At 38.8% G+C, this 22,671-nt stretch overlaps 1 protein-coding gene across 17 annotated transcripts in view; it reads left to right on the top strand.

Moving 5' to 3' along the window:
* Window positions 1-22,671, top strand: part of KDM6A (lysine demethylase 6A) — a 155,554-nt gene that overhangs the window by 45,544 nt on the left and 87,339 nt on the right. For all 17 annotated transcript variants that reach the window (XR_010825789.1, XM_066979786.1, XM_066979836.1 and 14 more), the window contains exon 4: window positions 745-794. Coding sequence is in view for 16 of the 17 variants with exons in the window: in XM_066979786.1 (XP_066835887.1) it covers window positions 745-794 (50 nt within the window). In the remaining variant the exon portion in view is untranslated. The remainder of the gene's footprint in view (window positions 1-744; window positions 795-22,671) is intronic.

The following is a 22,671-nucleotide window of genomic DNA, read 5'->3' as shown; positions in this document are numbered from 1 at the left end:
TTTAAAGTAGACCATTTTTGATGGTGCCTAGTGCAGCGTTCGTATAAGAACATAAGGCCTGTTTGCATTCTAGTCTGATGTTGCCATATGCCTGTTAGCCAAAGGGCAAGATGTATCAACAGGAATTTTTAGTCAGAAAGAAGAAGGCAGGAATGGTGATCTGAGAAGTGCATTTTTAAGTAGTACTAGTATTCTACAAAACAGAGCTGTTCTAGAGCTGGTTTTCAGCTTAGTCTCAGTCTTAGTAGATGTTGAATAAAATGTAAGCTTTTTTTTAATTATTATTTGCTGTTGTTTCTCCAGCTACTGAATGAAAGGGCATGTGAAATTGATTTCTCTTTGTATGTCCCTCTGTACCAGTTCTTTAGAAATTACAGGACATCAGGGAGCATGGTAAATGAGCTACATGATTAAATTTTTAAATCTTAAAGCAGCTTTGTCCAGGAAGAAAATCCCAAAATTTCAAATGATTCCTTTTGTTACAGGATTCTTTAAAATATTGCTTGATTTACATTTGTATGATTAATAATAAATACACTTTGGGGTTGACGTCTCATAAAACAAAATTATAATCTCAAGGAATGCATTACCCACAACAGGGTACTTACTGTGGCAATGTTACTTTTATTAAACCATTTATCATTTTAATGTTGTGTATTCTGACTCTTAAGGTTTTCTATCGTTTTCTTAAAAAAAAAAAAAAGGCAACAAAACAAATTCAACGCTTATTTTTCTTTTCTACAGCATTATCTGCATACCAGAGGTACTACAGTTTACAATCTGACTACTGGAAGGTCTGTATATGCTGCTTTTTTTTCTTTTTCTTAAACATACTCTTGTAGATGATTGAATTTCTTAAACAGATTAGTTTTAGTATGTTTGGAATATCTACCTGCAATTACTTTTTGGCATATTAATTGGGTCTTAATGGAAATGTTCATCTATGTGTACAATTCATTATAAATCTAAGTGGAAATAAATCTTCACACCATTTGCTGAAATGACAGATTAGTTAACTTGACACATTTTAGGTTTTCTTTTTATTACCCATTACTTCATTTTTTCTTATGTATCCGATATCTGTTTGCATATGAATGTTGAGAGTATCTTAACCACTTGAAAGCTGCTGTGCAGATGTTGGACTTAGAGTAGGAAAAATGTTTTCAGGTTGTGTGTTATTTTCATAAATGTCCCTTTCAGTGTCTTAAAGAGAACGTTTTTAGGTAAGATGGGGAGAAAAACCTGCTAGTATAGATATGTCTCTAAGTCCATGTAAAGATATGAGGACTTTAAATGGATAAAATTTAAAAATTTCTTAGTGATACTGTGGAAAATAGGTAACATTGCTGTCTTGTCACATGAAATAATTTGCAGCTCGTCATTGAGTCACAAGTGCAAGAGAGCACATAACACAGAGCTGTGTGGTCTTCAGCAGATATTTTCCTGAAGTGTTCTTAAGTACATATTTCAAATAAGGAGGGTTCACTCTGGAAAAACATGAATACAGTGTATATGTCACCTTCAGGAAAACAACATTTTTAATGTTCTTTACATTTTTATAGGGACTAAGTATTTTCTGAAAAGTCCTTTGACATCCTTTCCCTTCTGGGAGGGTGGGAAGAGAAAGGCAGGGTAAATAACGGGTAGAAGAGCGAGCCAGAGTAAATGTATTTCCGTGCGTATGGAAGAGGGGTCCAGTCAGAGGATCCTAGAGAAATTGTTCATGTTGTCTTGTGATTCCCCCACTCCAGTAGAAATTGGTCAAGATCCATTTTTGGACCGGCGTATTTTGGAGTCAAAGTAGTTTATTTTCAGAAATAACTGTTGTGTTTTAAACAAGTACAACAAAATTAGTATTCATCTCTTCTTCTTACATGCTCTGGGAGAGTTAAAGATTGTTGTAAATGAATGTTGGAATCTATCAACTAATTAAATGTCTATTGTAATTGTTTCTATTGTTTGTACTCTTCCCATGTTAAGCATTTCAGAATATTTTGTGTCTTGAATTATTTTGTCTGCCTTCTATTCTAATGGCTTGCTATTAAGGGAAGTGATAGATGATTAGTAAACTATTTTCCTAACATACGTGTGCAGGGCGAGGTATGTGAATGTATATATTTTATAAGCATGGAGTGCTTTCATATGGCTCATAACATCTGCAAGTAAAAGAAATACAAACATCGATTGTTTTGCAGTTCCATTTCAAGAGCAAGGATGGTAGTAAAATGTGTGATCTGCGCTTGACTTGTTGAAAGCAGCAATTTCTGTTTGTATTCAGTGTGCTAATACTCTAAGGTACTTGTTTGTGGCCCAAGAGTTTGACCATGCTGAGATAATCTCAAACAATTCCGGTTGCAAGCATGCGAGCATTGTCTGGATTTGACAAAAGAGTATTTTTACTTCTACAAAAAGACAGCACCATCATTTTTCCTCAAGTTGACCTCAAGCAGAAAGGATACTATGTTTTTTGATCTTGCTAAGTTTCTTTACTGATGTGTAGTCCTAAATTTGGTAGTTTTTCATTTTTACTTTATCAGAATTATTTTGGAGATTTTCTTGGTTTTTATCTGCATGAAAAAGAGCCTTAAAGAGACTAAAATCATTCTTCAGCTAAAACTTTTTTCGTTGAAAGTGCTAAAAACCACAGGCTAACCATATTTGTTGATGGGTGATGAAGCTAGTCTGGAGTGAGCAGTGGGAATCTGCCTGGGTTGGACCTGGAGGAAGGTGTTTCCCCTCTTCCCACCTCCATCCCCTTTGCACCGAGAGGATTTCTTGTTTCTTGTTGTCCTTAATTAATATCTTGTACCTGTAAGAATAAGTGTATTTTTGATCACTCTATGATATGTTCTTTTTATAGACTTTTTAATTAACTTTTACGGAGATATGCAAATGCTTAAAACATACAAAAAAAAAACCCCACTTTCATTTCCTTGGTTTGCTGCATTTTTTATTTTTTAAGATTCTCTATTAGTTTTTTTTAGCTCAATTCTTCCAAGGTTAGGTGTTGTCAATTAAGCTGTTGGAATTTCTGATGGTAAAGAAAAGAGGAGAGAGAAGGGTGTGAAGAAAAGGTGGTGTTTGTGAGCTCTGAGGAGAGCTGTGTGAAAGAACTGAGAAATGCATGGAGATTGCTGAATCACATGAATGTTATTATATAAGTCAGGTTTGAAACCACACAGGGACAGTCTTATGTTCTGCAGCTATTTGAATATCTGAATTTATTTAGTGTATTGCATTGCACGTTGCTATGGTAGAAGTAAGTGACCTGTATCTTTGCTTCATAAGTAGAAAACTTCTGGAAAGGTTGTGAGAGATTTTAGCTTGCTTTGGGTGTACTTTGGCCTCCTTACGTAGTGTTTTTAGACTTTGCTACTTTGGGTTTTCACTGTTGCATCAGGTTGGTAAGTGTTCTTTTGATGGATTGTTCATTATATGGATTCATTCTGCAATCTATCCGTTTTTTCTTTCAAGAAGAAAAAAGACATTTTTCATAGATTTTCTAATGCTCTGATTTTTTTTTTTAACCAGGTGTTTTTCTGTCTTTTCAGAACTCAGAGTGTGGGCTGTTTTGTTGTTAATTTGGGAAGCGGTTTGTTGATCCTATGGAACAAACTAAGAAAAAAAAACACTTCAGAAAATATATTCTGAATACATGTCATAGTTGCAGAAGTGAAGGGCTGAAAGACTGGGATGGTGCTGCATTTTGCCATTTATCAGATCAATATTCCCTCCTTTCTGCTAAGACATTTTGAAGAAGTGGTGTCTGAATGCAGAGTTTTGAAAAAGCTGGGTTGCATTATGCCACGTACTCCTTAACAGACCACTTTTATCAGTGATCTCTTTGGGCACCCACAGATCAGTGTAAAATGTCCTGCAAAATTACTGAGTTTTTGCAGTTTTTGTTCTGCACAGACACTGTGGTGTCTTAACTCTGCATTAAAAAAAAAAAAGTATTTGACTTGAAATCTGGCGAGGTAAATATCTCAACTTGGATAAAAGCTGAGATAACTTAATAGAGCTCTTCAAGTACTGTTTTTCAGTGTTTCTTCTTACTTGTCTATGCTAAAATAAATGTGCCTTCTGTGCAATGTACTTCATTCGGATTTCTTTTTAAAACTCCCATGTCAAAATTTTTGGGGGAGGTGAGGAGGACTGTGGGGGATGAACAGATAGGAAGGGCAGTTCAGGAGAGGGAGACAACAACTAGAACTCCAGTTTGTAGATTTTGATGCTGCTGAGAAAAAAAAAAAGATATCAAGTGTAAGTGTCTGCCATGGTTATCAGTTCTGACATATTCTGAGGAGGAAGGATTAGAGGCTCAGCAAGGAGCAAGATATTCCTGATTTTATCCAAACGTCATGGCAGAAATCTGGCACCTGGAAAAAGTTATTTTAGTCATCTCACGTGGTTGTATTATAATGTAGTCGATCATACTGAACTCTTCTATACAGCATCTGGGTACTGGTAGGGCTATCCTAACACAAATTTCAGTACGTGATAGAGCGACCATGTAAGTACAAAAAATATGTGCATCTGTTGCATTGCCCTTGTTGCTCGAGGCAGAGGAAACCTTCATAGAAAGAAACCCCAAAGAGATGCGGGGCCGGGAAAGGTTTCAGTGCTCACTAGATGATTCCAGGGAGGGGTTTGTAGAAGAACCTGGCTGTCCTCTACTTCCCTGAGATCTCCTCTGCTTTGACATGGTGCTGTTACTGCAGCCCTCTTTTGGTTTGATAATCATGTTTAAAGTATGTGTACATGGCCTTCTGCAGGTAGGTGTGTGTTCACGTATTGTTAGTTAGAAATTGTGTACCTGTCATCGTTACAACACAGATTGTGAATAAATGGATTTTTTTGGTGCAGGTACCTATTAGGTTGAGCTCCACAGGTAGCTGCAGGCTGCCAGAGTGTGGGCAGACAACGTTCCTGACAAATAGGATCTTATCTGCAGGAAGCTCCTGCGTGCTGCTTCTCTGCAGTGTTCCCATAAGCCGTCTATTACTGCTATCTCTAGCTGGGGAATGTATATCTGTCTTTTTGGACAGGATTCTAATCAAATCCAAGGGATTGTGGACAAGTTGCGAGAAGTACGACAACGGCACTGCTGTCAGACGTGATTCTGAGTGTGTGAATTCATCACAAAGGATGATCGTGGAATCACAGAATGGTTTGGGTTGGATGGGACCTTTAAAGATCATCAGGTCCAAACCCTGCCGTGAAACCGAAGGGAGGAAAATAAGTCCCATAGTTGTTTTGTGGCAAGATCAGGTATCAGTCAGCCTTGTTCTGGAAAGTACCATCAGGTACTCCCTGCCGGTGTTTGTTGGATATTAGGACTCCAGTCTAAATTTGAAAGTTTGTCTCAGGTTGCCATCCTGTGTGCATGGCCTTCTTGATGTTTATCTCTTAAAATAAATGATTGTTAGAAACCTGATTTTGGCAATATGTTTGCAAATACCAATTCCCTCTTTACTTTTTCAGTCCTTAGAAAACTGAGGAGAATCTAAAACAATGCAGAGGTTCAAAAATAAAGCACTAAAATTTTGTTTAGAAAACCCAGGAAAATGAGGCTTTGTGTAACTGTGTGTGCTTGTCATGGAAGAAGGATCTGATCTTAGTCTGCTGAGTCGTTGGCTTGTTGCAGAAAGCAATTTTACAATGGTCTTTGATATGTAGCCCTACAGTGTAATTTAGTACCAGTTAATTTTTTACAGTGCTGTTTTATAATTAAACCTATGTAGAAATGTTACAAAGGGTGTTTTATCAACCTTATGGCTAAAACACTTTTAATTAGTAGCAAGGCTTTTTTCCCCTAAAGAACTAAAAGTAAGACCATACATGTTTGTTTTTAAATTGGACCTGCTGCTTGTCTTAAATATTGCTATATGACTTCTTTTCATCTCTATATGTTTTCCCTTTTGATAGGCCAAATGTCTTTTTGGTATGTTTTCTTAATGCTGTAAAATGGGAAAACAATTGAAAATACTTTCATGCTTTAATTTTGGATGTTTTGCTATCTCTTTTTCTCCAGACTGTAAGTCCATTTCCCCCTTTATAATAGTTGGACAAAAAGCAATTACTAGACGTACTGATAACAACAAATAAGAGAACATTTTGCACCTTAGAGAGTCTGTTATAAGACAGAGCAATTTTCCATTTCATTGACTCACAACTGTTTTATTTTCTACAGTAACCTCAAAATACCAAGCACCATTTTAAGGTAGAATTCATCAAAACTTTCATTATTTTTTTTTAATTGGCTATAAATGCTTAGTTTAGTTGAAACAGTACAGTGGTATAGGATCAACAGGAATTGCTGGAGCAGGCAGATTTCTGAAACTGAAGTTGGAGAAGGCAGTAGTAATATGATCTGTGAATGCTGTTTTTTATGCCCTTAGTTTTTTTCGTTTTTTTCTCCACAAAGTGATTTTTTTTCAATTGAATGGGTATCCCATGTAAGGAGAATGGTCTTAACAAGCTTCCCCATAAGAGTCCCAAGAGAACAAAACTTTAAAATGACACACAAAGCCTTTAATATAAATGATTGCCCTGTAGCAACGCAAGACATGTACAGGAGAAGCAGAAAAACAGAAACAGCCCCTTTGATCAGAGGAGATGTAATCAAAGAAACATTTAGAAGAAGACTTAATCAGGAAAGCAAGTTTCAAAAATCCTCAGTGAAGGGGAAATTACTGAACTTAGGGGCATTACAGAAAGAGCGGAAAGACAAGGTTACTTGACAGAGATGGATAAGGTGAAAAACCTGCAATTCAGAATACGTTTTAAAATAAAAATAGAAATTCCAGAGAAAATAGAGAATCAGCAAGTGAAAAATAACCAAAATTAATAAAGATAATAAAACAACTCTAGAAGCCATTGAAAAGGGAGATGCTATTAACATCTTATATATGATCTACATCTTCAAATGTTTTCTGTACTTCTTTCTGAAAACATAAGTGTCATCAGTGCAATACAGGGAATTCAGTGATGACCAAAGACAGGTCATCATCATGGAGATAAAAAGAAAGCATAGGTATTTTCAGGAGACTACTTTGTGGAGAGCAAAGTAGTCTGGAAATACAGCGTGAGTCTGATACAACATGATAATACAGGGTGGTAAGCTATTAGGCTCATTTAAAAATAAGGGGGGGGGGGGTGTCCTGAGGAGGGGAGAAGAAAAAAAAAAAAAGCTAGACTTGGAGCACAACTAAGCAAATAACATGAGAAAGAGGAAAGTGTGGCTAGAGGAAGAATCGTGGAGAGTGGGAGAATGAAAGTTGTAGCCTTGATGAGAATTTGAATACAAAGAAAATGAGAAAAGTAAAAACATACTAAGGGTACAAGCATATGTGGAGAACGGAGGAAAGTATATATAGAAGAATACAGGAGGGGATTGTGGGAGGTCTGAAATGAGATTTTTGCTAGCTTTCTCCCCAGCAGCAAGCCCTGTGTCATAAATTCACCATGTGCAGTGGGAGGGATTAAAAAAAAAAAACAAATCCAAGGAGGGCAATAACTGTTCAGGTAAAGGGGAGCACTGTATATCACTTCCCATCAAAGGACCAGGATGTCTGTTATTTTGAGCAAGGCAAGCAGTGTAGTGTGTGAAGCACTGGCAATGACTGGGCAAGCTAGATAAGTAGAAAAATAAAAATTCATTAACTCGAGAGTGGCAGAAATTAACTTAGTGGGACTTCAGCTAGTAAAAATTAACTCTCTGGGCTGAACTTGCTGGAAAGTACGTGGCAAGGGGATGAATGAGTTAAGATGACAAACACCTCTTTCATGAATGAAATGAAGAAGATTTTTAATTATGTGCGTGTTTCTGCAGCTGTTGACGGGAAATTTCTGTCACGAGAAAGGGGCTTTACAGGAAACAAGGAAAGAAGTATCTAGCAAGTGGAAAAGTATTTTACTAATCACAGAATCATCTAGGTTGGAAGAGACCTCCAAGATCACCCAGTCCAACCTCTGACCTAACACTAACAAGTCCTCCACTAAACCATATCACTAAGCTCAACATCTAAACGTCTTTTAAAGGCCTCCAGGGATGGTGACTCAACCACTTCCCTGGGCAGCCCATTCCAATGCCTAACAGCCCTTTCGGTAAAGTTCTTCCTAATATCCAACCTAAACCTCCCCTGGCGCAACTTTCGCCCATTCCCCCTCGTCCTGTCACCAGGCACGTAGAATAGACCAACCCCCACCTCGCTACAGCCTCCTTTAAGGTACCTATAGAGAGCGATAAGGTCGCCCCTGAGCCTCCTCTTCTCCAGGCTGAACAACCCCAGCTCCCTCAGCTGCTCCTCATAAGACTTGTTCTCCAGACCCCTCACCAGCTTCGTTGCCCTTCTCTGGACTCTCTCGAGCACGTCCATGTCCTTCCTGTAGCAAGGGGCCCAAAACTGAACACAGTACTCGAGGTGCGGCCTCACCAGAGCCGAGTACAGGGGCACAATCACTTCCCTAGCCCTGCCTGCCACACTGCTTCTTATACAAGCCAGGATGCTGTGACTGGCATACACTTCATTGGGTTAGAAACTGGCTGGGTAGCCAGGTCCAAAGAGTCATGATGAATGGAGTTAAATCCAATTGGAGGCTGGTCACTAGTGGAGTCCCCCAGGGCTCAGTACTAGGGCCGGTCCTCTTTAATATCTTTATCGATGACCTGCATGAGGGGATCGAGTGCACCCTCAGTAAGTTTGCAGATGACACCAAGTTAGGTGCGTGTGTCGATCTGCTCGAGGGCAGGAAGGCTCTGCAGGAGGATCTGGATAGGCTGGAGCGATGGGATGAGGCCAACTGTATGAAGTTCAACAAGGCCAAGTGCCGGGTCCTGCACCTGGGGCGCAACAACCCCAAGCAGAGCTACAGGCTGGGAGATGAGTGGTTGGAAAGCTGCCTGGCAGAGAAGGACCTGGGAGTATTGGTTGACAGTCGGCTGAATATGAGCCAGCAGTGTGCTCAGGTGGCCAAGAAGGCCAACAGCATCCTGGCTTGTATAAGAAGCAGTGTGGCCAGCAGGGCTAGGGAAGTGATTGTCCCTGTCTACTGATGAAAAATAGGTGAGGACATATGTTCCATTATGCTGAATGGTTTAGGGTGCAGTGGGGAAGAGTGAAGAATTCTGTTAGTGAAAGCTTTTCACTTTGGTCTTAAGATGCTTACAAAATAAATATGCAGCCAGCATTACCTTTTTGTCCAAAGGTTTGTTATTACATTTAGATTATGAACTTGTCCCTTCAGTACGTCAAGATGGCTAGAAGGGGAATGCAAGAAGATACTTGAAAAGCTGAAAAAGTAGTTAAAAGATCTAAGAGAAATTATGGTATGAGGTGTGCTGAATTGAACGACTACATTTATAAACTGTGCACCATATAATCTCTTTCTTGTGTCAAAATACTAGATATTCAAAATACTAGATATCTTTGGCGACACTGTAAATCAGGTTATTTCAGCATCCTGTGGGTGTAATCATTTACTTTGATGGCTCAAAGATTTTAAACTGGGATTCTTAAATGTGAACTGAGTTTATGAAGGCTAACTAGAGTTCTGTGTCTTAAGGGTAGAAAGAATTATGTGTATGCTTCTGAAATATTTCAGAGAAAATGATGAATAAGGAGAATCTCTGGAATGCTGGAAAGGTAATGATGGTTTTATTACCAATAACATATTGTCATCTTTAAAATAAACAGAAAATAGAGCCAATGAATAAGTGTATTTGGGTTTCAGGAAAAAAATCTTTTAATATTGGATGCTAAAAATAAATGTTATCTCTTGTAAAGCAGCTTTGAGAGAAGTATATGTATTTTTTCATAAAATGTGTTGTTAAATGAATGACACCTAGAAAGATTAAAGAGAAAATGTGTTGCATTTCACTCTGCTAATTAGAGACTAAAGCACAACTGATCACTATTTTAGAAAAGATGATACATTTATCCAGATACTTCTTAAGTGGTAATGCATCTGAAGAGTTACCTCTTTGGGGGGCGTTTTTTCTACGTCTTAGTGTGTTTTTGTGTGAAATTCTGTCCCTTTGCCAGCAAAAACATCGAATTCTCAGATAGTCCCATGCCAGAGAAAGAAGTGGACGCTGTTTTTTCGCTGTTAATGCAGACAAATAATGCAGCATGTCCAATTTTGTGTAACGTAAAATTGTACAAGGCCCTGATAATTAACATGCATATTAACTGGTTTATGTAACGGAAATGACAAGCACGCATGTTGCCTCTGCTTGAAAGGAATCAAGAGTAGGTGTAAAATCTGAAAAAGAATGAGATCAGCCAACTTAACTAATAAATTTTGACATGTTGCTTTTGACCTCCAGATAAATCTGATAAATTGTCCCGTCATTTGATACCAAGGAATCCTCCTTTGCACATACAAACCATTTACCTGTTTGGATCACAACAAATATTAGTCCTTTCATGGAGCATGTATGTTGCTCTTCCTTTGAAATATTTTGCAGTTGCACAAAATAATAAAATAAATTCATTCAAAATCTGAAGTTCTGAATTTTTGCAGTGCATATTCATTTATTAAGTAACTCATACCTCTTAATCTATTCATTTATTAAGTAACTCATAGCTTTTAATCAATGGATTTATGAGAACTGACGAAACTCCAGCAAGTCTGTAACTTTCTTAGAATGTTAATGGTGAAAGAGGAATGAGAAGCTTTGCTTGAGTCAGGGGAGGGAGAAGACAAAATGGTATCTCAGAGTAAACCCTGCTCCTCCTACCCCCGACACGGTATCTGTTTCCAAATGATATTCATAACATTTTTCTAATGTTGATGCTTCACTATGGAAATTCATTAGAAATGCAGTTAGTTATCCCTCTGTATGTGTGATCCGTGTCTAGAAGTGCAAATATTCTGGGTGGAAATGATGTAAGTACCATCAGGGTTGATGGAAAAGTCCTCTCAGTAAAGCTTTTCATGCATATGTTGAATTTTCCTATCACAGAACTTTCTTTTGTGCATAAAAAACCTGTCATCCTTCATCTACTGATAGTTAGAATAATAGCGTGCTTCCTTTCTCCAGTCCTTGTGATGAGAATGTAGGATGCTAAAATACAAGACATACTGTAGTGTGGCAGTGAAGAAACTCATCAATTTAGATTGCTTGGAGAGAGGCATATTTAGCAGAGTAGAACAGTTCTGACTTGAATGGAGGACAAATCTTCCGTAGGCGAGGAAATTATTTGACTGTTAACTGTATTGACAATGGCTGTGATGCTTGCCATTTCAAAAGTATCCTGTCGCTTGCAGAAACCACAGGAATGGTACAATTCCTTCATTTTCCATGTGATTGCTTTTAAGTTGTGTAGAAAAGGTAAAAACAAAACATGCCACACTTCTTATTTGTGTTTTGTAGATTCATGTTTGATCATAAGCTCTAAGTAGATACAATGTCTCGGTAATGAATAGCATTTGTTTTCTTTGGAAATTAACCTTTAAAATTTTTATTCATTTTTCTCCAAGAGATGAAATATTTCCTTAGTTTTAAAAACAACTGTTTTATTGTACAAATTTGTTGTTTCTTAATTTGCTCTCTCCAGGACTTACATTTCAGTTCTGATTTTTCTTATACAGCTACTGGAAGTGTTCTGCTGCATTGGATGCAACATTACCTTGGTGACACTTCTGCCCCTTGGTTTCCTCCTTTTCCCAGGGATACAGACCCAGTATTCTCTCTTCTTTGGGGGTGAGGGAGGAGTGATGGAAGTACAGGGGAATCTAGTGCAAATAGGTGGAGAAGGTAACAGGTGGGAGGATGGGGAGACGCAGAGCTTGGGGTCTCTTCCTTAAAGAGTCTGTGAGTAGCTTAGGTGAGGCTAATAAGCCCATCCTTTGAAGAAAAGGCAGGTCATCTGAAATGGTTTTAGAATTGTGCTTGATTGCAACCATGCTCTGCTTTGTGAAGCAGCTTTACAAGGATTAATATTTAGAGAAGAAATAGAAATCAGTTCTGCCTCTGGTGTTTACTTGCATGAAGGTTCAGCAAGAATTGCTCTTTCGTGTCTGATTGCCTTCGTGGAGTGTCTCAAGTGGGATCAATGCTGAAATCTTCTGAGTGCTCTCCTTGAAGGGAGGGCCAGGTATTGAAAAGTTCATGGAGATTCAAATGCTAGAACATAGTAACAGAAAGGAAAACAAGACCTTTGAGTCTAGATATTTTCAAGCAAAAGTATTTTAAACTGTATGCTGACAATGTCTGCAGCTATCTAGAAAACTTGATCATCTGTTCTTAATGAAGCTTGCAAAGTTGTAGTAAGCAGATAGGGGTTTGTTGGTATTCAGAAGAACCTGGGAAAACATTAGGCTGTCACCCATACCACATTTCTGGGCTGCTGTATTCAAATGATTTACCTTTAATTCCTAAGTCTCTGTGCGGTATCGTTTTGTACAACAGATTGGTCACTGTGTTATTTTTTTCATCTCATTTGCCAGAGGAGTAAGATTGAGAGGTCGAACATCCCTGGTATGGGAGAAATAGCTGTCAGTTAGGGATCTTTCACTCTGTTTTCTTCTTCCCCAGCCCTGTCTTTTTGCTGCAAGACTAGAAGGTTTCTCAATTAAATTTTATCTGGTAATACCAGCCAAAATAAATGTCCCTGGTTCCTTCATTCAGTCTTTCCTTCTTGGTAGATTTTTAGTTAGTGTTTTTTCTTTCTGCGTAGGCCTATCGCGTAGGGAATTATTCTAGCTGCTTCTTTCTGAATTCTCATGGTCAGCGGTAAAACTGTATTAACAGACATAATTGCTACACCGATACTGCGGAACGTGTTTTTTAGAGGATTTGAGGTTTGTGTTGGCTGTTTTCTTTTCTTCTCCTCCCCTCCCAGACAGTGGAATTGGGATCTGTTTCATAAATTTATCTGTTGGGCTCTGGTTCTTGCGATCAGAAACAGATCCGTTGCCAACTGTCTTAATGATGTAATCGGAAATTTGTGAACTCTCTTTGAAACTAAGCAAGCTGAAAAACTTGGTTCCTATCCTGGTAAACAGTGGAGAAGGTGAGATGTATCAAACAGCATCCAGTAAAGTGTTTTTTTTGGTCTTGTCTGTCCATTGTCTGCACAAAACAAAAAGGGGGGGGGGGGAGGGGGCAGTCATTTTTGCAGTTAACTTGATCTTTATTTTTGGAAAAGAAAGAGGAACGTAAACTTATCATCATTTCCAATTACTATTTTCATTAGAACTAAGGGAAGGAATTCTATGGTGGTTGCAACAAAAGGGGAATCTCTTCAAACAGGACTGGTGCTGATGGTGATGTTTTCTGTTCTGTTTACAACTGATCTGCTGCAGGAAATACATTATTACTGCATCTTCTAGAAGTTTTCATATCGCTGGTTTTATAGAAAGTTTCATCAGTTTTGCGGAATGCTGCAGACTTTCAGCGTTTTAATGATTTCAAAAAGCAGCTGGACAAATTCAGGGAAGAAAAATCCATTAAGAGCAATTAAATATGAAGACATTTTGTCTGGCTTTAGAAACCTCTGAACCACAAATCACTGGAGGTTGGGAGGGTATTCTTGGGAAGGGAAGGCTTAAAATAATAATAGAAAATGAATGAAGTTACTCTTAGCAGTAACTCAGCAACATTTTAAAAGTTAAATGTTACTGCTGGATATTTTTTTTTTTGAAAGCTGCCCCCTCTCTCCACAAGATCACCTACTTAGAGTTAGGTTTCCATTTGGTGACATACTCTTCACATTTTGGAGAGCAAGGATGAGTTTCTGGTGAAATGCAATCACTGGATGGTGTTTAGAACAGAATTACTCTGTGGAGCTATACAAAAATTTCAGCACACTTTATCCCGTCCTTTCTCAGAAATACATAAAAATATAATAACATAAATGAAATCATCCATCTAGTTCATAATGGAGCATTATAACTCTGTCTCAGTTCTGTTTCTGATCTCAAAATTTAGGCAAACAGAGCCCTCTGTCTGTCTGAAGCTTGTGAATAAGCTTGGAAGAAAAGCTCCTTTTGAAGGCACTTCCATTTCACTATTTTCAGACAATATATATTTCAGAGAAATGTCAGCCTTTTTCTTTCTAAAGTTTCTTCCTTGTGCATTGATGTCAAAAGCATTCCTTAGGAGTCTCTTCCTGGATCATGATAGCTATAACACTGGATTTTATAGAAAGAGGACATACAGGTACTTCTTGCTGGAGAATATCTCTGAGCTGGGCTTTGTGTAAAGAGAAGACTGAAGCAAAACAGATGCTGAATGTAATTTCTGAGATCAAGATAAGCCTGGATGACAAATAGTTCTGAACTGAGAATGAGTATCAAGAGCAGCCTTAGAAAAATAATGCAAAATAAAAATGTCTCTAAAGAAACACAGTTGATGTTTTGGATTTTTTAAATGCTATTGTTCAATGCTTTTGATAGTTGTGGTATTTGACATAGACATGCAACTTCAAATTCGCGTGACATCTTTCCATGTTCCCTGTCCACTAACCTGTCTAAACGTTCATTTTATCTTTTCCTGGGATTCTAGGGTTGTTTGTTTTTTTTCCTTCAGTCTTACAGCATGTACCTACAAACTAGGAGATGTATCCTGAGATATTTTTGTTTCAGTCAGGCTCAGGGGGCAGGTGCCAGGGATATGACTTTCCCTTGTTCTTTGGCTGGAACACAGTGAATCACTGAGGTATTGGAGCACTGTCTTGAAGCGCACTCCTCATGGTAACTCATCTATCAATTAAAACAAAGTAGCTGGCAATGTTGTAATTATTGGGAAGAATATGATCTGCCATGTTGACAAAGGATTACTTTGTCCTAAGTTGAACAAAATCTCCTGTCTCTGTGCTGTGTCGGTCAAGTGAGAGATGAGCAGCAATTCGCTAGACTGGGCTGTCAAACCCAGAAGCATGGTACTTCTGAGTCAGGTTGGTAGGCTTCATGTTTAGGAATGGTGAGCGACCATGTACAAGAATGTAAGGCACAGAAGTCTGAATGGAGTTGAGTTACACAAAATACTAACAAACTCCTAAAGAGAAGTTAAACAAAATTCTTGGTGTAGTAACTCCCACTTCATTTAAATGTAAGTCAGTCAGTTAGGACTTTCTACCTTATTCCCTTCACCCCATGCATGTCACACAGGCAGAGTTTTCTAATTGAAAGGGCTTGGGTGGACAAGGGACGCTGAAACAGTTTGTTAGGCTGAGGATGCCCTTTGCTTTACTGAACGGGATCTGAATTTTAGACATGATAAATCTATTTATTGGAGGCCAATCTTAGTGAAGGCACTAACAGGTTTAAAAATGATTGAGTGGTATAGCTAGCATTCTGTGAAATCATAAGAGAAGTTGAGAAGTGCAATCTATCTACCCACTGATGCAGAATAAGGTATTTAATTACCATGTTAAGCAACAAAATATGGCATGGACTTCCTAAAGCAGAATTTCTGTGGATGTTTTTGTTTAAGAAAAGGATCAAATATAATGCTGAGAGCATGTTAAAAATAACATGTTCCACAAGACTTCTTGTCTTAAAAGTGTCCATAAGGCATCAAACACAAGCTAGACATTCCAGAAAATGAGCTCTAATTCTTCCTTTCTTCATGGCAAAAACTGATCTGGAAAAGACTTGTTTAGGGTCCCTGTCTGTGGTATTTACTGTCTGTGAGAACAAACCTTCCAGTGCCCTTTGTCTGTCTCCAAGGAGTTAAGTTTATTTGATAGAATAGGACAGTTCAGTTGGAAGGGGCCTTCAGAGATCATCTAATCCAGCTGCCTGAGCACTTCAGGCCTAACTAAAAGTTAAAGCACGTTACTGAGGGCATTGTCCAAATGTCTCTTGCAGAGTGACAGGAACGGGGTGTCAGCCATCTCTCTAGGAAGCCTGTTCCAGTGTTTGACCACCCTCACAGTAAAGACGTTTTTCCTTGTGTTTGCTCGGACCCTCCCCTGGCCAGGTTCATCACCCAACATAGCATGAACCTGTTCAACTCACAGCTGGACAATTTGTCTGGAAGGGTGCTGTGAGGGATTGTATAAAGGCCTTACTAAAATTTGGGAAGATCATGTCCACCAACTTCCCTTCATCCACTATGTGGGTGAGCTTATTTTAGGAGGAGTTCAAATTACTAAGGCAGGACTTCCCCTTCATGAGCCCATGTTGGCTATTCCTGATAATAGCTTTGTTCTTTAAATGCCTTTCAGTGGCACCTGGGATAATCTTCTCTATAACCTTTCCAGGTACTGAGGTTGGACTAACAGGTTGCTGGCTTCCTGGGTCTTCTCTAGTGCCCTTCTTGTAAATCACTATAACATCAGTACAGCATTGATGGTGGGTGTTCTTCCTAGCAGACCAGTACTAAACCCTTAATTAATTCACATAGTCTTCACACTGTAGTATTCATTTTCCTGTATATTTGAGAGAAGTTTCTTCCTTGGTTAAGAAATGTACAGTCTTTAAAGTGCATTGATAACTTCCAGATTGGATATTTATGCCTGTCCATGTTGAGATCTACTAACCACAAACCTTGATTGCATAGATTAATGAAGCTGTCCACATCATTCTCTTCATACAATAGAAGTATCTTTGTCTTTCTGTGGGTACTAATTTACTTTATTTTCAATACCTGCAATTAGAGAATGATTTTGTTTATGGAAATTCCATTGTAGTACATAATCGGACCTTAAGAGAACGTGTAAATAACATAAATTAAGTCTTTCTTGAGGATGTTACTTTAAGTTAGAAGGTCAGCAGATGCAGCATATGTTGGAGAGGAATCACTTTTTCAAAAAAAAGATGAAAAGTGGCATACAGAATATAAATTTAAGCAGTCCTCCATGTTCTCTGAAGGAATAGAAAATTGTTGTCTATTGTGTCTCTAAGGGGGAAAATATCCTTTGATCTTGATTAACTCTAATTGACGTACATCAGACAGTGTCTTATGGAGGAGTTTGGGACTGGTATTAAACATTTTTTATGACCTTGAAGTGGAAGTGAATATCAGTATTCTAAAATAGAAAGTAAATTTTAGATATTGAGTGCTGGAATTTCAGAAGTACCAAAACAAAAGCTTTGGTTACAGAGAATTACGATAGCAGGTGGAATTTCATGCTGTATGCTGAAATTTTTAAATGGAAGGAGTATTTAAAACTATTTATATACACTAACTCATGTATACATCACTGATGATGTTCAAGAAGCTGATCTGAGTATCAGAAGAAGTAAAGAGTATGAGGAAAAAGTTAGAGGCTAAATAAAACATTCTATTTAATAAAGAGTAATATAGAAGACTATACTGGAAAGCATGCTATTATATAAAAGGTAAGTATAGTTCATCTTGACATTTTGCTAGAATCTAATCATCCTCCTCTCAAACAGAGAACAGCAGAATGAAATTTCAGATAAATGATAAAAGCGTATCCGAGAACTATTTGCAGAGGAGACAGGAAGGAGGATGAATCAACATGCATGATGTATAGGGGTTAGAAAGGGATTCTGCGGACTTTTAGTACCAGAGTAAGGGGGTATCCGCTCAAAATGAGGAGAAGCTATTATAGTGTAAAATTAATTTGTGGAACTCAACTTAGCAAGGTATCTTTAAATAAGAGCTCCCTAGAGTCATATAAAAGGATGTCAAATTAATGCAGAGGAGGAGAAAATCCCCATAATATAAAATTGGTTAATTGGCCCTCTTCTTCTGTCCTTTCTTTCCTTTTCCTTCAGGCTATCGGGTAACTATGTAAGTAATCAAGTTTAGCAATAAACTGCCCCAGAAGAAAAGATTTTAAAGCTAACAACTTTGAGAGGTTTCCCGTAACTTATCCTCATAAGAAAAGGTAAAGTCAGTATTAAGAAAGACTAGTGGACTCCTTCAAGACAGTTGTGATGTTCTGTTAGCAGCTTTTCAGAGTTGATTTTCCAGAAGGTAAATGATTGGAAGTAATTTAAGCAGTATCAGACACAGCAGCGGTGATATAACAGTAAGAAGAGGGATTAGTGAGGGAAAGAAGGCTGAGTTCTGGAATAAATGAAGAAAGAGCTAAGTAGTGCAGCAAAGAATTAGCAAAGGAGATAATGGAGAGTGAAGGAAGTGTCCTATCATTTGGCTTGTTTGTATTTTTTTGTTGTTTGTTTTGTCTTTAGAAATTGAAGGCTCTTAAACTCACTAGCATATATATTCACCGAGTGGGCTGAAAATTTACTGATGTACGGTTTTCTGTCGAGAAATGATGATTTGATGGAATTGAAGTATTCTGTGGGAATGGTTGGTGGGCTGCCCAGCTGCTTTGCCTCGCTCTTGGCTGCTGGCCATCTTGTCTGCTCCCCCAGCTGCCTGTCATGTGGGCCTGCTGGCTTGTCTGTTGGATCCTATTTTAAGTATTTGTACATTCTAACAAATAAAACGGCAAATCACCAATTAGAACACCAATTAGCGATTACTACCAAACCATCTACAGTCTTAATTAGAAAATCATTTTCAGTAATAATTGATTGATACCTAACTAGCAACCATTAATCAATGATCTTGCATTTCATTGCTTAAAATAATCAAATCTTAAAAATCACACATTCTTATTTTACTATTTGATATATTAATACATAAAGTATCTATCCAAAACATGCTATCCACTTAAATTTTCGATTTTTAAATGTCAGTGACTAATGTAAAAAAAAAAAAAAAAAAGAGTCAAAGTTGAAACGAGTAGTGAAATTTTATTCGTAAAGCTGATACTCAGAATTTTGTTCCAAGTGTGGGATTTTGTTCAGTTTGCAGTTTATAGAACAAACTGTTTTTAACTAGAGCTAACGAAGCCTGGGTAATGACAGGCTTGTGTCTGTTGTCCTTCAGCACCTCCTGTCCTTCCTTTCCCCACATCTCTTTGTAAGCACACATGAGTTGGAATTCCTCTGGTTGTCCCGGTGAAGCATCCTGAATGACATCTTGTCCCCTTTGACATCTTTGCTGGGCAAGATAAGCACACGCTTGCTCTAAATTTGTGCTGATGGGTTAAGTATGTCTGCCCAAAGAAGGGAAACTGATTGAATTCTGACTGCTTTCTGAAAGCGGACCTTGCTTTGGAGGCTCTTTTCTCTGTCCAGCAACTTTTCCCCCCGACATTCCTCAAGCCCTTCACCTTTGGGTCATCTTGCTTTCGATGAAATTCATTCGAAGGCAGCTAATAGATAGGTTCAAGAGTTATTCAGCTGGAAAGAAGAATATATAAGTAGCAACTGTATTCTTAGTGAATTTGGTAAAAAAATTCAAATTAAAAATTTTCCATTAAAGTGTTCTGTGTTCAGCTTGGTTCTGCTTGCTGCTCGGCGCAGTGTGACTGAAGATTCAAGCGAACAACCATGGACAATTTTGTGGCTGTTTTCCTTTGCTGTTTTTTTTACCGGTTTCCTTGCATATATTTGTATCACTTTGTAGTCATTCTTGCCTCATTAAATTCAGTTTGTCCACTCCCATTTTATGTGGAGTGCCTCAGGTAGAGCAGCTGTATAATTAATGATTTTCACGTTTTTCTCCCAACACGGTAGTGATTCTCCAGCAGTGAGAAACTGACAGGGAAATAATGGCGCTACTTGTAAGCTCAGTGGGACTCCTACCTTTGCTGGAAAAGGGTGGAAAAAATGGCAAATGAAGAACATAAAATTCCGTGCTAGTTGTTCTGTTTGAAATGTTTTGAAGATGATGGGTAGAAATAGTGATGATCTAGTACCATATAAAAGGGAATAAAACATTTCAAAAATGCTGTTCAGATGTCATCTTCAAAAAAGGTGTTGCAGTAATACACGAAGAAGTTTTACTTTCAGAATCACCAAATATTTGAGGTGGGAAGGGATCCCTGGAGGCCACCTGCTCCAAGCCCTGCCCAAGCAGGGCCACCCAGCGCAGGCTGCCCAGGGCCGTGCCCAGGCGGCTTTTGGAGATCCCCAAGGAGGAGCCCCCACAGCTCTCGGGGCAGCCTGTGCCAGGGCTCCTCACCCGCACAGCACAGAAGGGCTGCCCGGTGCTCAGAGGGAGCCTCCTGGGCTCCACTTTGTGCCCACTGCCTCTGGTCCTGGTGCTGGGCGCCACTGAAAAGGGCCTGGCTCCGTCCTCTTGCATCCTCCCTTTTAGGTACTTAGGGACATTGATGAGATCCCCCTGAGCCTCCTCTTCCCTAGGCTGAACAGCCCCAGCTCTCTCAGGCTCCCCTCACAGGAGAGGTGCTCCAGTCCCTCCATCATCTTTGTGGTGGCCCTGCGTTGCACTTTCTCCAGTATGACCATGTCCGTCTTGTACTGGGGGGCCCAGGACTGGACCGGGCACTCCAGGGGTGGTCTCACCAGGGCTGAGCAGAGGGGAAGGATCACCTCCCTCCACCTGCTGGCAATACTTTGCCCAATGCAGCCCAGGGTACTGTTGAGATATGTTCTAAGACAGATACCACGTAGTAGAAAAAAAAATAAATTCTATTTTATATTTTTGTTTGTTTGTTTGCTTGCTTGTTTTTTTTCTTCTTAAGAATCAGAAGTGCTTTTCTGTGGAAGAACTGTTCGGCTACCAGTTGTTGGTCATTGTTCCCAGAACAAAGATTGGCAGCTGAACTTACTGATTCATGAAAGTGTGGTTTCATTACCCATGAATGAAGTGTTTAATCTGTCATACTTCTTGTGTGTGGACCATTTCTTTAACTGGTGAAGTGTGCAGCCGGAGATGCTAAGGAATGGACAAAAAAAAAAAAAAAAGACAGTAACCCTTGAGCCGTGCTGATGGTCTTCTTAAAGTACTTGTTAGGCTCAAGTTTTACATAATTAACTTGGCAGTTGAGTTTCTCATATGATGTGTAACTCTTGATTTAAGGTTACTTAAAGCTCACTTTTATGTAAATCAGTGGCAATCTTTTATTTAATTTTTGAAAACCCTCTGTGGTTGCCCTGTCTTTAATATTTGGGAAGAAAAAAAAGTATTTTTAATGAATTAGGAAAGATGCATTGGCCACTTCTACAGGTATTGGGTGTATTTTGGCAGTACTTATTTTGAAAAGATAAACTTCTTAGAGATGAGATGAAAATTCCTTTGTAGTTGTTCACCAAGATGTTAAATGAATTAATTTGTTACAAATGCCAGAATATATTTGTCACAGGAATAATGACATTTATATATTAATCGCTTTCAAATTGCTGCTGAGTTGAGCAGGCTCGTGCCCATTAACAATTTCAGACTGTTGCGATCATTGCTCAGGAAGCAGGGGCTTGCCAGATATATTTTGTACAGGTGTATTTTAAAGATCCTCTATAAATCTAGTGGTTTTCAAGGTACTAAAAAATTTCTTGAAGACCTTGAATAAGCAGAAGCTAATGCTATTCATTTGTAATGCACTACTCGCAAGGATCTTAGTGCTTTTGCAGATGCTGGGAATATGGAGAACCTGTAAATAGGTAGCTCTCATTTATATTTGTACAAACACGAAAAAAGAAATCATTTGAACCCTCCCCTCTTCCTCCCAAATACTTTGCAACTGCTAGAGCTTGTCAGCTCCCAAAGGGCCGTAGCTGTTCATGCGTGAGAGCCTGAGTGGAATTTTTATGCAGTACGTGCTCTCCAGGGAACTGTTACTATACGCTGAGTAGTGTCAGGAGGAAATATTAGGGACAAGAGTGTCAAAACTTCATCTTTATTTATTTATTTTTAGTAAATAAATAAGCATTCTCACATTTGAACATAAAAATTGCTTTGCTTCGAACACGTGGCTGGCACACCCTGTGGCCCCTGGACATAACCCAAGCTGTCCAGCCCCCTTGTTGTCCCAGTTAGGTTTTCTGAGGTGCTGTGGGCCAGGCTCGAGCGGGATTTGAAGTTGCCTTCGGAGTCCTGCTGGAGGCAATTTTAATGTGTCATCAAAGGCTTCGATTCCTGGCAATAGTAAGCAAATGGAAAGTAGTGACTGGTCTTATGAAGGGTGCTGACCTTCATCTCTTTCAACGCCCTTCCTTCATACTGCCACCAACTGTGTGGGGAGTTTCTTGCTCCAGTTACGCTTTTTATTTATCTCATAGTATGGTAGGATATGCTAGGTAATATTTATTCTGTCTAAATGTTACCAACTTTCTAATAAGTTCACAGGATTATTTTAACTACATTTGGCCCTGCCCCTTACAGTCATAAAGAATAAATGGTGTATTTGCCGACATATATTAGTGGTCAAGGATTTGCACAGAGAAGGCCGGTAGGCCAGCTGTGATGTTATTTCATATTTTTATCCGTCTTCTACTGAACCACAGAACTTGAATTCTCTCATTTCAAATATTTGTATGCTGCTTAGGAGGTAATAAGGAAGCATTGCTTTTTTTTTTTTTTTTAATGTAGGTTTACTGCATAAATCTTCTATCTAGGATTTCACTCTTTCTGTATGGAAATTCAGTGTGGGTTCAATATGCATTTCACTGGTACCACTGTAGGCTCAGAGAGCTTTTACATGTCACTTGTCTTCCACTTCTTCACTTGCGGTAATGCATTTATTGGGGGGGGGGGGGGGGGGGGGGTGCGCTGCCCAGTGAACCTGACTGGGAAACTGATCCGGTTGAAAATAATCCTGTTTTATCCAGATATTAATAACTCGGATCAGTTCTGGCATCCAGTTGACTGTAGCACCCTACAAATGATAGTATTGGCAAAGATGAGGGGTACTGCTGGACAGGGGCTGT

Source organism: Anser cygnoides, chromosome 1 (assembly GCF_040182565.1).
Source record: "Anser cygnoides isolate HZ-2024a breed goose chromosome 1, Taihu_goose_T2T_genome, whole genome shotgun sequence".
NCBI classification, from domain to species: domain Eukaryota; kingdom Metazoa; phylum Chordata; class Aves; order Anseriformes; family Anatidae; genus Anser; species Anser cygnoides.
This window is presented reverse-complemented; position numbering and strand designations above follow the sequence as displayed.